This window comes from Leptopilina heterotoma, unplaced genomic scaffold, assembly GCF_015476425.1.
Source record: "Leptopilina heterotoma isolate Lh14 unplaced genomic scaffold, ASM1547642v1 Lhet_156, whole genome shotgun sequence".
Lineage (NCBI taxonomy): Eukaryota > Metazoa > Arthropoda > Insecta > Hymenoptera > Figitidae > Leptopilina > Leptopilina heterotoma.
In genome coordinates, this window is record NW_025110870.1 from 463,540 (window position 1) to 478,623 (window position 15,084).

At 22.5% G+C, this 15,084-nt stretch overlaps 1 protein-coding gene across 3 annotated transcripts in view; it reads right to left on the reverse strand.

Annotated features, from left to right (window-relative positions):
* The window catches only part of LOC122498647 (KH domain-containing, RNA-binding, signal transduction-associated protein 2-like), a 434,337-nt gene that overhangs the window by 26,476 nt on the left and 392,777 nt on the right, over positions 1-15,084 (reverse strand). For 2 of the 3 annotated variants that reach the window (XR_006301248.1, XM_043606485.1), the window contains exons 5-6: positions 10,487-10,601; positions 686-772 (exon numbers count right to left, since the gene is read on the reverse strand). Coding sequence is in view for 2 of the 3 variants with exons in the window: in XM_043606485.1 (XP_043462420.1) it covers positions 686-772; positions 10,487-10,601 (202 nt within the window). In the remaining variant the exon portion in view is untranslated. The remainder of the gene's footprint in view (positions 1-685; positions 773-10,486; positions 10,602-15,084) is intronic. The other variant, XM_043606486.1, reaches the window with a different exon arrangement.

Here is a 15,084-nt window from a genome sequence, read left to right on the forward strand (position 1 = left end):
AAATGTGTCAATTCGTAAAAATAGCGATTCACAAAAGTGACAATTCGTAAAAATGTCAATTCGCAAAAGTGACATTTCGTTAAAATAACAGTTCGAATAAATGCAATTCGTTAAAATGACAGTTCGGTTAAATGATATTTGGGGAATAATCATGCGCCTCTTTTGATTAACACCCCCTCCCCCCAAAAACTGTCCACATGGTATATGAACGCAGCCTGAAGAGAATAAAACTTTGAAAATGTATAGCTTTTATATTTAAGAGTAGAATCTGCGAAAGCTTCAAGAAGAATAATAAGTAGAAAAATAAATTGTGAAATTTAATTAGACAGTAAAAAGCCGAAACATAAAACTCCGTGACAGATGCTTTTTGCATTAGACAGCGCTGAGGAGAAGAGTCATACGGTATAAGATAGAAGATTTTGTATTATGTTTCAGAGAGAATAAAGACAATGGCAAAGGCTACAAAATCTCCATAGGGGTAATAACTACTAGCCCTCCCTAGTCGTAATATTCACAGTAAAATACAACGGTTGACCGAGTTTCCGGCCTGTACGTGTGCTTTAAAATAACAATCTATGTGCATATGTCTGTGTCTGTGTGTGTGTGTGTGTTTATATTCTGACAATAGTAAAACTTTCACCAAACAATATCAACTGAACGGGAAGATTATTTTACTGATACTTACGCTGTCGAGGATTTGTAGTGGCGATCGGAGTATCGGCTACTGGTCGAAGATCCATAATCGTAGTCATGTTTCGTGGGTTTCTCGTATCTACCGAGAAAAAAACTCTCTACATTCGAAAACTATCATTCCAAATAAAGAATAAAATAAATAAAACAGAAATACAGAATAAAATGCAAACAAACAAAAAATACACAAAAAAGAGATATAGAAATATGCAAAAAATATGCAAAACACTTAAGAACGTTCAAACACAAACCCACCTGTCATATACTACAGTTATAATTTATTAGCGGAAAAATAATTTCTATTTTAATATATGTTTTTTAAGAATAAGGAAATTTTATATTTAGGCTGATTTAACTTTAGTCGAAATAATTTGTTTTTTAATAGCTGCTGATAGTTTAAAAAAAATATTCGCTCGCCGAAAATCACAATTGAACATTCCAATCTATTTTCGATATATTTGGTAATTTTCTTTGTCAAAACCTAATTTTTTTTTTAAACAATGGTAAATTTAAGTATTTAGGCCAGTAATTCATAATGAATTCATAATTTTTATAATGAAATTTCATAAAAGTACATCTTTATACGCATTTAATATCGCCGAACACAAAAATAATGTTGAAATTAGAAAATTAAAAATGGCAGATCCAATATGGCAGTCTGAATTTTCTAAAAATGATTGGCTCTGAACAAAACTTGAAATTCTAATATTTTTGAGTTCGATGAATTCAAATATGATGGTTTGATTAAAAATTTCGGATCCAATATGGTGGATTGAACCAAATTTGAACCGCCATTTTGAATTTTTAATCAAATTATCATATTTTAATTCAGAGAGCTCAAAAATATTAAAATACCAAGTTTTGTTCAGACTAGACAATTTTGGGAAATTTCAGTAATTTAATCTGCCATTTTGCATTTTCTAATTTTAACCTTATTTTTGTATTCAGCGATATTAAATGCTTATAAAAATGTAATTTTATAAAATTATTTTATCAGTTACCGTTCTATATACTTAAATTTATTTATTCATTGACTATTTTTTCAAAAAATTTTAATTAAATTTTTAATTTAAAATGTTTTTTGTTTCAAAAGTTCTTTTCCCTTGACCTTTCACTGATTTCTAATTTCAATTATTCGAAATTTCAATAATTTTGTAAAATAAATCTTATTTGTTTTCCATTAAAAGAATTTTAGTTTAAAAACCTTTTGAAATTTAATAATTTCTAAAAATTACAACATAACCCTTCTAAAATTCGATTATTTTCTACAATTTTTTTTTTTACTAAACTTCATTTCTAAATCAATTATTTAATCAAATTTTTAAAGAATTTCAACTATAAATATGAACATATTATGATTTCTCCGAAATTTTAATAAGTCTAAAGTAAATTTTAGAAAATTTTAATTTACTTTGTTCCAAGATAATTAAATTTTAAAAAATTATAATAAAACAATTCTAAGAACTAGTTAAATTTCTTTAAAATAATTTTCGTATAATTTGAAAAAAATTAAATAATTTTTTAAAAAATTTTAATTAAAAATGTTTAACATGATTGTTTTTTCTAAAGCGATAAGAATGAATATACAAATTTTTAAAAGTTACTATTTTCTGTAAGCATTTGAATTTTCGGAATTATGTGGTTGAAAATAATTGAATTTGAAAAAATTAGAATGAAACAATTCTAAGACTTTCTTTTTAAAATAGTATTTTAATGTAATTTTTAGATGCTAATTTTTATTAATTTTCATTTTAAATTTACACTTGAAGATTTTTTACTAAAATTTTTGAGAATTGTTTCCATTTTACAACTTTGACATTTCTAATTCTTGGCAATTCTCTGAATTGTATAAATTAAAATATTTTCTTCTTAAATTTAAAAAAAACCGTTATATTACGAAATATAAATCAACTTACAAGAAACTGAAAAAAAATTAAATTAATATAAAAATGTTTCAAAGTTTTAAAAAATCTATTATGTTTCATCACTAGATAAATTTGACAGTTCTTGAAAAAGAATTGTTTTATTTTAAGTACATTTTTCTATTTGATGTTTTGGAACGTTTCTTACCACTTTAGACAAATGTTTGCTTTTAAATTTAATAGTTAAAAATTATTTTTTTAATTTCATGTTTTGTGTAAATTAAAATTTAAAATTATTATTATCTTAACGTTTATTGATTTAATACTCGCAATTTTGTTTTGTGTGAACCTCGGTGTGAACTGTTATTCAGGAATATTTAACACAATACACGTCACTCATAAAATATATTCTTTCGTAGATATTAAAGAGCAATTTTGTATATATACAAAATTATGTAAAAATTTAACTTCGATCGACCAGTACAATTTCCTCGAAGCTTTTAAAAAATATCATTCCATTCTGCTAGATTTGAACATTATTATTAGACATTCTATACTTTTATTATTAAATATTGAGAAATTAATTAAAATTAAATTTAAATTGTAAAATTAAGAACTTTATTTTAATCAAAGTTTGCATAGTAAAGTCATTAAAAGCAAATTGATTTAAACACAAAGCTTTATTAATCCAGCGATTATGCTTCAAGCCAAATATAATTTATATTGTTTGCCTTGTGGAAATTATAAACCTGTAAGTACTGAACTATAAGAATTTTTAGTTACAATGTATTTGAAAGTTATTATGGAAATTATGGTAAATTATGGTAAAATATTGATCCAGGGTATTCAGTTAGTTAATAATTATTCATTATTAACATTATTTTTGTTTTGATGTACAGTTGCGTAGAAATAACTTTTTACAAGTGTTCTTAAATTATTATTATAATAAAAAATTTATTAATAATGTAAAACTTTCAAACTTTTGTAGGTATGTTGGTATTAAATTGTACTCAGTTTGTGGCGAACCTTCTGATTGAATGTGATGTTATTCTAATTCTAAAAATTGTAATTTTTAATAAACAGTTCAGTATTTTTATTTAGTTTGGCTATTCAAAATATCATAAACAACACTCACAATCGTTAAATTCGTGAATAGTGTTGTTTTTCAGAACGAAAATTGAAAAATGTATCTCACAGCTCATCCTGCAGAATGCTTGAAAACCATTAAAGAAGAAGCACTTGAAAAGTGAGTCTGGTGACTAAAGTCAGTTGCAAATCTGTTTTTAGTAATGCTTTATGCAATTAACATTGCAAGATGGAAAAATAAGAGACAGTATAAGTATAAGCATTGAAAGAATTGTAAAAGAGGTCTCACAGTGGTTCCGAATACCCAAAACGTGGTCAAAAGTCGAAAAACAGATTTTTCTTGAGGAACTTTTAATACCCTACATAGTAGGGAGACAAACTGAATCTGACATTATTTATTTATATTATTATTATTATTATTATTATTATTATTATTATTATTATTATTATTTATTTTATTTATTTTTATTATTTATATTTTTATTTTTTTATTTTAATTTTATTTTTTTATTTATTTTTTTTTATTTTATTTTTTTTATTTGTATTTTTTTATTTTATTTTTTGAGCGTTTTTAAAACCATTGTGAGCATACAATTTTTCAAAAAAAAAAATTTAATTATTTACAAAAATTTTAATAAAATCCTTCGCAAGAATTCAATTATATTTATAATATAAATAATTATATTTCAAAAAAATTAGTTATTTAAAACAATGTTTATAAAATTCTTGTAAAAAATTTAATTATTTTCATAAATAACAAAATTTTTCACAGAAATTCAATTATTTTTAATACAATTTTAAATAAATTCCTCAAAAAATGTAATTAATTTCAAAATTTTTTTGCATGAATTCAATTACATTTCACAAATAATAAAATTCTTCACTGAAATACAAATATTTTCAAAATCTTGTCTTTTAATAAAATTTCTCAAATGAATTTAATTATCAATTATTTTGAATAATTTTTCTAAATGTTCCTTGAAAATTAAAAAAGAAATTCAATTAAACTTTTTCAAAAAAAATTAATCCTACAAAACTGTCAGTTAAAACTATGAAAAATTCAAATTTTTAAAGATTTTGATTTGAAATCTTTTCAAAATTCAATTATTTTTGAAAATTCATGCTATAATGCTTTTAATATTCAATTATTATGTAAAATTTTAAGTGAAATTAATTTTCAAATTAATTTTTATGACAAAATTCTAAGACAATTCAATTATTTAAATACAAAAATAAATAATTTTTTTAATAAATGAATGTTTCTCAAAATTGAAATCTCATAAAGAATTTTATCAACATAATTGAATTTTTTCGATAAATTTTAATAAAATTTTCAAAAATAATTACATTTTTCGAGTAATTCGATTAAAATTGTATATTAAAAATAATTGCATCTCTACGATGAGTTCTATTATTTATGAAAATAATTGAATCTGTGTAAAAAATTTTATTATTTATGAAAATAATTTAATGTTTAATGCTTATTGAAAATCATTGAATTGAGGAAAAATTTTGGAAATAATTGAAGTCTTGCCAGGAATTTTATTAAAATTTTTGAAAATAATTGAATTTTGGAGAAGAATTTTATTACTTTTAAAGATAATTGAAATTTTTACGAGAATTTTTAAAATTTTTGAACACAATTGAACTTATGCGAACAGGGTGCCACGCAACCTGGAAACCTGGAAAACCTGGAATTGTCAGGGAATTTTATAAACCTTGAAAAAACCTTGAAAAGTCAGGGAATTTTGATTGGAATCCCGGAAAATTATTGTTTTCTAAAGTTATTGTGCTTATTCTTGAAATTTAATTTTTCTTTAATTCAATTTTCCTAATTCAAATTTCTTAATTCAATTTTAAAAGAGTTGCATATACAATTTTTCTTCGCAATAATTCTATTATATTCAAAAATATTCAATTTATGTTTACAGAGATTCAATTATTTTTATAAATATGTAATACAATTTTTTACAGGGATTCAATTATTATTTTCATAGATAATAAAACTCATAGCAGAATTTCAATTATTTTTTATACAATTTTAATCGAATTCCTCGAAAAATGTAATTAAACTTGAAATTTTATTAAAATTCGTCAAAAGAATTCAATTATTTAAAAATTTGTTTATAAAATTCTTTATGAGAATTCAATTTTGAGAAACATTCAATTATTCAATAAATTATTTATTTTTGTTTAAAAAATAATTAGGTATTTAAAAGGAAATATTATTAAAAAATTGTTCTCAAGAATTCAATTATTTTCAAAAGTAATAAAATTCTTACCAGAAATTTAATTATGGTCAAAAGTTTAATAAAATTTATAGTCAAATTTCAATTATTTTCATAAATATTAAAATTCGTCAAAAGAATTTTAATTACCTATTTAAAAATTTGTTGATAAAATTCTTTAAATGAGAGTTGAATTTTAAAAAACATTCAATTTTTCAATAAATTATTTTTTTTTGTATTTAAATAATTGAATTTTCGTAGAATTTTCTAATAATAATTGATTGAAATATGAATTTCAGTTAAAACTTTAGATAATAATTGAGTTTTGAAAATGTTTCAAATTATAATCTTTGAATGTTTGAATTTTTCACACTTTTAACTTAGAATTGTGTAGATTTAATTTTTTTGTAAAAGTTGAATTGAATTTTTTTGAAGTTATTTAAAGTTTTTATTTTCTAATATATATTTGATTGAAGAATTTCCGAATACCTGAATAATCGACGAAATTTCGTAAAATTTAATTGTAAACAAAAGGATTTGAAAATGTTGAAAGAAATTTTTCAGAAATTATTAATAATAATTAATTTACACTTTATAAAGAAGAATTTTAGTTAAAAATTGTGGAAAACAATAATTGAATTAAAATAATGAAAGTAATTTTGAATAAGTTACAGTAACAATATTCTTATAATAGGTATAAAATGATGATTTTATCAGTCGGTAATTTTTAATTATTATAAAACATGATAAGATATCGATTGCTCCGAGTCGAAGACTCGGAGTGATCGATATTTTCATGTTTTATAACAATTCTATGTTTAATTTCAAAAAGGTTAGAATTAAAAAATTTGTAAAATATAAATGTAGTTTTAAAAACCTGGAAAAATTTTGTTTTTTAACCTGGAAAACCTGGAAAAGTCAGGGAATTTGAAATGAGCAAAAGCGTGGCAACCCTGGCGAAGAATTTGATTACTTTTGGAAATAATTAAATTTGTGCAATTATTTGTAACTTCTGCAAAATTAAATTTTTTCCAGTACTTTAATAAAAAAATCCTTTACTTTTTCCTGACCAATTTTTCTTTCCCTGATTTTTCCCTGAATAGAAGATAGGCGACAGTAAAGGGGTCTATAAAAATTAAAAATCCCTTTTTATTCAATTCTTATTAATCATTAATATTAGAGAATCCTCAGGCAAAAGACTCGTTTACCAACTCATTGGTACTCACAATAAGTTGAAGATCCACGGCCTGTTTGGCTTTCCAGAATAGGAAGATATCCAACTTTTTATTATATTCCTTAAGATAAAGTTACTTTTTAAAAAAGTAATTAAAACTTTCACAATTTATTTAAAATAAAAGTAGATTATTCTCAGACTGGAATATTAAATATGCAATGAAGTTATTTGGTTATAAAAATAGTCAATAATGGAGAACTGATATTTACAAAGTAATATTCGAAAAAGAGCCTCAGTAAACGTAGGTCTAAGGTGTGTGTGCTTTAGATTTAAGTCATCAAAGTTAAGGGTGTGATTATTTCAAGCATGAGAGATTATTAGAAGTTTAATTAAAATTCATTCCAAAAGATTGTTTGTTATATTAAATAAAACATAAAATTAATGAAAAAGAAAATTTAAATATGAATATAGGTACTATGAATTAATTGAATAAATAACTCAGTTTATTAAAGAAATGAAAGTAGTTTGTAAAAAACGAAAATTTTAAAAAAGGTTAATTTAATACAGTGATAATAAAAATTATGAACTTCATTAAATTAACAAAAATTTATTTTTACTACTGCTGAAAACAATTTATTTGAACAGTAACAATCATCTCATACTTTAAGAAAAACAATTTTTTGAAAAACGCTAAAAAATCTTGCAAAAACCCATTTCAGTCTTTGTTCATACTTTGTTAAACTTTCCCCATAGCCAGGAAAATGTATAAAACTTAATAGAAAAGTAAAAAATCTTGGAAAAATTAATTTTAGCCGTTGCCCATACTTTGACAGATTCTTCTCGTGCTTCGTAAAATGAAAAAAAAATTGTATAAAAAGTAAAACCTTTTACAAAAATTATTTCTGGCCGTTGCCCATACTTTGACAGATATTTAAATTGACAGTTTAGTGGTTAAGTTTTAGTTTTAGTCTTTACTTTTTTTAATAATACCACTTCAATTTTTTTATTTATATTTTTTAAAAATAATATTTAATATTTGATTCGTATTCAGTGAGAACGTAAACCTTCAAGTAGGGATTTTAAAAAAAGATTTAATTACTTTTTCAACGTTTGGCCACATTTACGGCATTTGGAACCACTGTGCAGTGCAGCATATGTCTCAGAAAGGTTATTTATTTATGCACTGTGTTTAGTATGGTGGGTGTGCAAAACATTTCTTAGTATATGAACACACTAGTGAAATTTACTTCACTGTTTTAAGTTAAAATAAAATGTAATACTAAAAAATATTTTAATAGTTAGTTTTAATTTGACATGCAACAATAAATAAACATAAAATTTTATGAATTATTAAAAAGCTTAAGAACTTTAATGATATTAATATTTCAAGGCTCGAATTAGATCCGTAAATTTGTTTAAAGTCCGTAAAAGTTAGTTTTTTTTTTAAAAGAAATTCGATTGCATTTAATAAATTAGAGCAATTTTTCAAAAGAATGCAATTATTTTCTAAACATTTTAATAAAATTCAAGAATTGAATGTTTAATTTCAATTATTAAAAAAGAAGATTATTTTAAAAACTTGAAAGAAATTATTGTTCATATAAAATTTAATTACTTTGAAAACTTTCAATTAAAATTATTAAATAAATTCCATTATTTTAAAGAAACTCAAAGAAATTCTTCAAAAAAAATTTAATTAAGATTATGGAAAATTTTAATAAAATTCTTCCCAAATTCAATGATTTTCATAAATAATAAAATTCTTCGAAGAAATTTAATTATTATCAAATTTATTGATACATTTCTTTACAAGAATTCAATTATTTGCAACTTTTTTATAAATTTTTTCGCAATAATTCAATTATTTTCATTAATAAAAAACTTTTACAGAGATTCAATTATTTTTGTAAATAATAAATTTTTCACAGTAATTTAATTATTTGCAAACACATTTTCATAAAATTTTTCGAAAAAAATCAAGGATTTTTATAAAATTCTTCGCTAGAATTCAGTTATTTAAAAAAAAAATTATTAAAGTTCTTTGTAAGAATTCAATTATTTTTAAAAATTTTAATACAATTCGTTGTAAGAATTCAATTATTTAAAATTTTTTTTATAAAATTCTTCGAATAAATTCAATTATTTTTAAGAATTTTGATAAAATTCTTTGCAGAAATTTCAATTATTTTCAAAAGTTTTCCTCAATTCAATGATTTTCAATATTTACTATTTTAATAAAATTTTCCAAAAGAATTCAATTATTTAAAAAAAATTATGATGAAATTCTGCGCAAACATTTAACTATATTCATAAAATAATTAAAATTTTACAAGAAATTCAATTGTTTACAAATTTTTCATAAATTTTTTCCCAATAATTTCATTATATTCATAAATAATAAAACTCATCACATAATTTCAACTATTTTAAATTCAATTTTAATAGAATTTCGCGAAAAATGTAATTATTTTTAAAAAATTTATTACAATTTGTCAAAAGAATTGAGTTATTTACAAATTTGTTGATAAGATTCTTCATGAGAATTCAATTTAATAAAACATTCAATTATTCAATAAGTTATTAATTTTTGTATTTAAATAATTGAATTTTAGTTGAATTTTTTAACAAAAATTGATTTAAAAATGAATTTCAGTTAAAATTTTATAAATAATAATAATAATTGAATATTAAAAGCATAATAGCATGAATTTTTAGAAATAATTTAATTCTGAAAAGGGTTCAAATTAAAATCTTTGAAAATTAAAATTTTAACTAACAATTCTGTGAAATTAATTTTTTTTCAAAAGTTTTAATTAAATTTTTTTTTGAAATTTTCTGAATTTGTTATTTTCAAATATATATTTAATTGAAGAATTTTCGAATAATTGAAATTTCGTAAAATTGAATTGTAAACAAATGGATTTGAAAATTGTCAAAGAACTTTTTCGAAAATTATTAAAAATAATTGATTTAGAGAAGAATTTTAGTTAAAAATTGTAGAAAATAATAATTGAATTGAAATGTTGAAAATAATTTTGAAGAAGTTGCAGTAACAAAATATAATGATTTTATCAATTTGCCATCTTTAATTATTTTAAAACATGAAGAAAGCGATTACTCCGAGACAAAGACTCTGAGTGATCGATATCTTCATGTTTTATAGTTATAAAAAATTTAATTTCTAGTTTTAAGTAAAATGTTCTAATAAAAAAAAAAAATTAAGAATTAAAAAAAAAATTTTTTTTTTTAAATTTTTTTATTAAAATGTTCTCTTATTTGACTTGGACTGGTTATATTTTTCTCAGTAAATAATTGGTCCGTAAATGGTCCGGAATTTTTTATTTTTGTTCCGTAAAGTCCGTATTTTGAAGAATTTCACTGCTTCGAGCCTTGATATTTTAAAACTAAGATTACGCCAATAAAAAGGTAAAAGATAAAAAATTTACCCATAGGTTTGATCCATGGCGACTCTTGCTCGATCTAAAATGGAGAGAACCTTTGTTTTTGCTGGAACCGGACGAGTAATGGGCGGTCCTCGGGCAGGTGGCGGTGGAAGGATTGCTATTAGGAAAAAAAAAGTACAAGCAGATCAATGACGATGTCGGTCTTTCTGCAAAGTGCAGTTAACCACGTGTCTAAAGAGTGCGAGGACACATTTTATACATTTTATATATCTCAGAAATGGCGTGAAGAAAATTCGAGCTGTCGCCAGCTGTCGATACACGACGTGAGATATGGATGCCGTAGCTCCAGGTCTTTTACCCTCTCACACTCTTTAGATATCCCGTGAGACTGAGAGTGAATAAAATCATCTTTTTCCAAGTGGTTGTTACTTTTCAAAAAAAACTTTCAACTTTCATCATCCATGATGATAAATTAAAAGAGTATTTATTCTGAACAAATTACATTCATAAAAAGGTTGGAGAAGGATTTTAAAAATTTTCAACTTAATATTAAAAAAAAGACACTTTTGCCTCATAAAAAAACACTACCTCTTAAAAAACTTCTATTACTCTTTCAGGTTCTTTTCAAGCAGTACTTGAGGACAAATTCGTAAAAGAATGAAAAGAACAGAGAAAAGAAAAGATAGGAAACTTTTTATATAAAAAGTGCCGACGTAAAAGGAGACTTTTTATAGAAATATTTAACAGATATAGAAATTCGACATATATTTTATTCAAAAAAAGGTATTTTTTAATAAATATTCAAATTATATTTTTGGGATTAATAAAACACTTTTTTAATTAACAGTTATATTGTAAAACTTTTTCTATATTTATCTCACTCTATTTAACCAAGAAATATTCAAGATATATGATAATTCAACAACTAACACCAAAGTCAATTGCATAGACTTTCATTGGTTTAAGAAGATCCATACAACATCGCAACAATTTAATTATTATCGAAAATTAATTCTTTTATTAATTTAAATTTCCTTTTCTTTTAACCCTATGTCTGCCTTTAGATTATAAATCTGTAAAACATAAGGTAAGGAGCCCCAAGGTGGCCACCCATCTTTTGAATGACTGTAATTCCTAAACGGTATTATATAACATAATTAATAATATATGCCCTGAAACTGTATCTTCTTAGCTAACTTTTAAGCAAAAAAAATTTTTTATTTCACTAAGAAAAATAAAATTTAGACGACTTTGGAAAAACAGCTGGAATTTTGCTTTAAAAAAAAGTGTCCCCAAGGTGGCCACCATTCAGAAATTAACTGAAAATTTTTTAAAATAGTTGCAAAAATCAATTTAAGGTCATTTTATTTGAAATGTATTGTTTTTGCAGGGTGTCTACTGAAAATATGACTTAAAATTCCAGGACATTTTCAGGACATTCCAGGACAGATTTATTATTTTTCCAGAACATTTATATGTGTAACAGGGTTGCCACAAGTCAGGGAAGTCAAGGAATTCAGGGAAAAGTCAGGGATTTTTACTAAAAGTACTGGAAGAAATTAAATTTTTAGAATTATAGGAAAATTCTGAATTTTTGTGCCTTTTTTGTTTGTCTTATAAACTATGACATTCCCAAGAATTCTAATACAAACCCTTCAATTTTTTCTATTTTTGACAATAATTTCTTTTTAAATAACTTCGCATAAATTCAATTATGTTCAAAAAATTTTTCAAATTCTCGTCAAAATTTCAATAATCTTTATAAATAATAAAATTCTTCTCCAAAATTCAATTATTTTTAAAAAATTTAATAAAATTCTTGGCAAAATTTCAATTATTTTCAAAAATTTAAATAAAATTCTTTTAATAATTCTATTACTTAAAAAAATGTTGACAAAATTCTTTGCAAAATTTATTTCATTAAATTGCAATTTTAATAAAATTTTCCTATACAATTAAATTGTTTTCAATACATTTCTTCTTAGAGAATTAAATTATTTTCACAAATAATACATTTTTTATGTGAATTCAATTATTTAAAAGAATTTGAATAAAATTCTTCGCTAGAAATCAATTATTGTCTTTCTTGAGAATTAAATTATTTTTAAAAATTTTGATAAAATGCTTTATAAATTTGAAAAATTACAATAAAGTCGGTCATAGAATACAATTATTTTCGTAAAATACAACATTTTTTCTAGAAATACAATTATTGTCAAAAATGTTTGTAAAACTCTTCGATGCAATTCAATTATTTTCGTAAAAAATAAAATTCTTCTAAGCAATTCAATTATTTAAGAAATTTTAATAAAATTTTTCCCACGAATTTAATTTTTTTTTCAAAAATAAACATTTTCCCAGGAATTCAATTATTTAAAAAAGAATTTTTTTAAAATTCTTTTTGTCAGATTTCAATTATTTTCAATTTTTTAATCAAATTTCTAAATAGAATTTAATTATTTTTAAAAAGTTTTTAAAAATTCTGAAAAATGCAATTATTTAAAAAAATTTGAATAAAATTCTTCCCAAGAAATTAACTATTTTCATATATAATAATATTTTTCTCTGGAATTCAATTATTTTTACAAATAAAATTCTTTCACAGGAATTTAATTGTTTAAAAAAGATTTTTAATAAAATTCGTTGCAAGAATTCAATTATTTTCATAAATAACAAAACTTATCGCTGAATTTCAATTATTTTCATAATATTTTAATTAAAATGATAGAAAATTGCATTTATTCTTACAATTTTTTTTTTAAATTCGCCGAAAGAATTCAATTAATATTAAAAATTTTTGATAAAATTCTTCTTAAAAATTCAATTTTAAAAGAATATGCAATTAATGAATAAATTATTTATTTTTGTATTTAAATAATTGAATTCTCGGGAAATTTTCTAATAAAAATTGATTAAAAAATGAATTTCACTTAAAATTTTAAATTATAATTGAATATTAAAAATATTATAGCGTGAATTTTTAGAAATAATTGAATTTTGAAAAGGGTTAAAATTAAAATCTTTGAAAATTTGAATTTATAGTTTACAATAAAAAAAAAAAAAAAAAAATGAAAATTTATTGTTTCATTTAATTTATCTTCCTTGAATCGAACAAATATTATTTATTAGTTTACAATATTCTTATGAAATGAAAAAATGATTTTATTACTTTGTCATCTTAAATTTATAATAAAACATGACTCCGAGTCGAAGACTCGGAGTAATCGATTTCTTCATGTTTTATTATAAAATATTCTCATAAGTTATTGAATTTGAGAATCTTAATTCCTATAGAAAAATAAAAATGATTAAATATTTATTTAAAAAAGAAGTTATTAATGTTCTTTAGGATCAGGGGAAAAGTGAAAATTTTGTCTGGAAATCAGGGAAAACAAAATGAAAATTTTGTGGCAACCCTGTGTTATATTATTTCATATTACGATTAACATAATTTAAACTAACCTACTTGAACAAAAATGTTTATTTTATTATAAACAAGTTAAAAATCAATATTGTAGATACCAGTTTTTTTAATCAAATGACAAATTGAAATTATTTTTTGATGGATCAAAAAATTATTTTTTTAAATTTGAGTAAAATTTTTAAATTATTGAATATTGAAAAGCAAAATATGGAAAATTCAAGGACAAAAGTTCAAAATCCAGGACATTTAAGGACATTTCAGGACATTTTTTCAAGTTCCAGGACATTTCCAGGAATTTCAGGACTTCAAGGACCAGTAGACACCGAATAATCACAGAATCAATAGTTGCAAACTCTGTTTTTGCTGATAAGAAGCCATTTTAAAATATTGTTAATTATTTTTCCTATTTCATACAATAAAAACTAAATTATTTTATTATTCATCATCATTCTGCGATCCGGCGGTTCAATTATTCCAAAAAAGAAATTTTTATGTTACTGTCCAAATGAATGGTGAAAAGTTTGAAGTTTTGGATTTTTGAAATTGTTCTCTTAACTTGTTACCGTGTTAATATTAATTTTTAATACCGAAAATTTACTGTAGAGGAACCTTTTATCAGACACCTCCCGGGTTATCAGACATGACAATAATGTAGAAAGTAGTCATGAAAACAAATATACGACATAGTTGTCATTCTGGTTAATTGTAACGACCTGAACGTAAAACGATATAGATATTGCTCTAAATCTGTAAATAAAACTTTTTCATTCTGCTTAATAAAATTGTGATAATCTTGTGTTTATATTTTTGTGACATTTTGCAGTAGGAAAAGCTAGAGAACGAGTACTTTTCTTATTGCATTTTCTAGTAAATAGTTAAGTTGAAACTTAGGGATTAATGTGCAAATTAATTATTTGTATCATAAAATTGAAGTGCTATTGGTCCTAATTTTTTATAATGATCTCAAATATTATAATAAACGAATAATGAGGACTCTAAAGGTTGACACTATTAAACAAAGAATAACTAAATAAGACTGAGAAGTGAAAACCCAAATGGATGAATTTGTAAACATGAATCTAAGCAATTACAACGAATAATAGCTAATTTCTATAAACAAACTATGACATAATTCTAATAATATTTTCATTAAAACATCTAATATAAAGAAGTAATGCCGAAGTCACTAAATTTTTTCATATCTTATAACAACAAA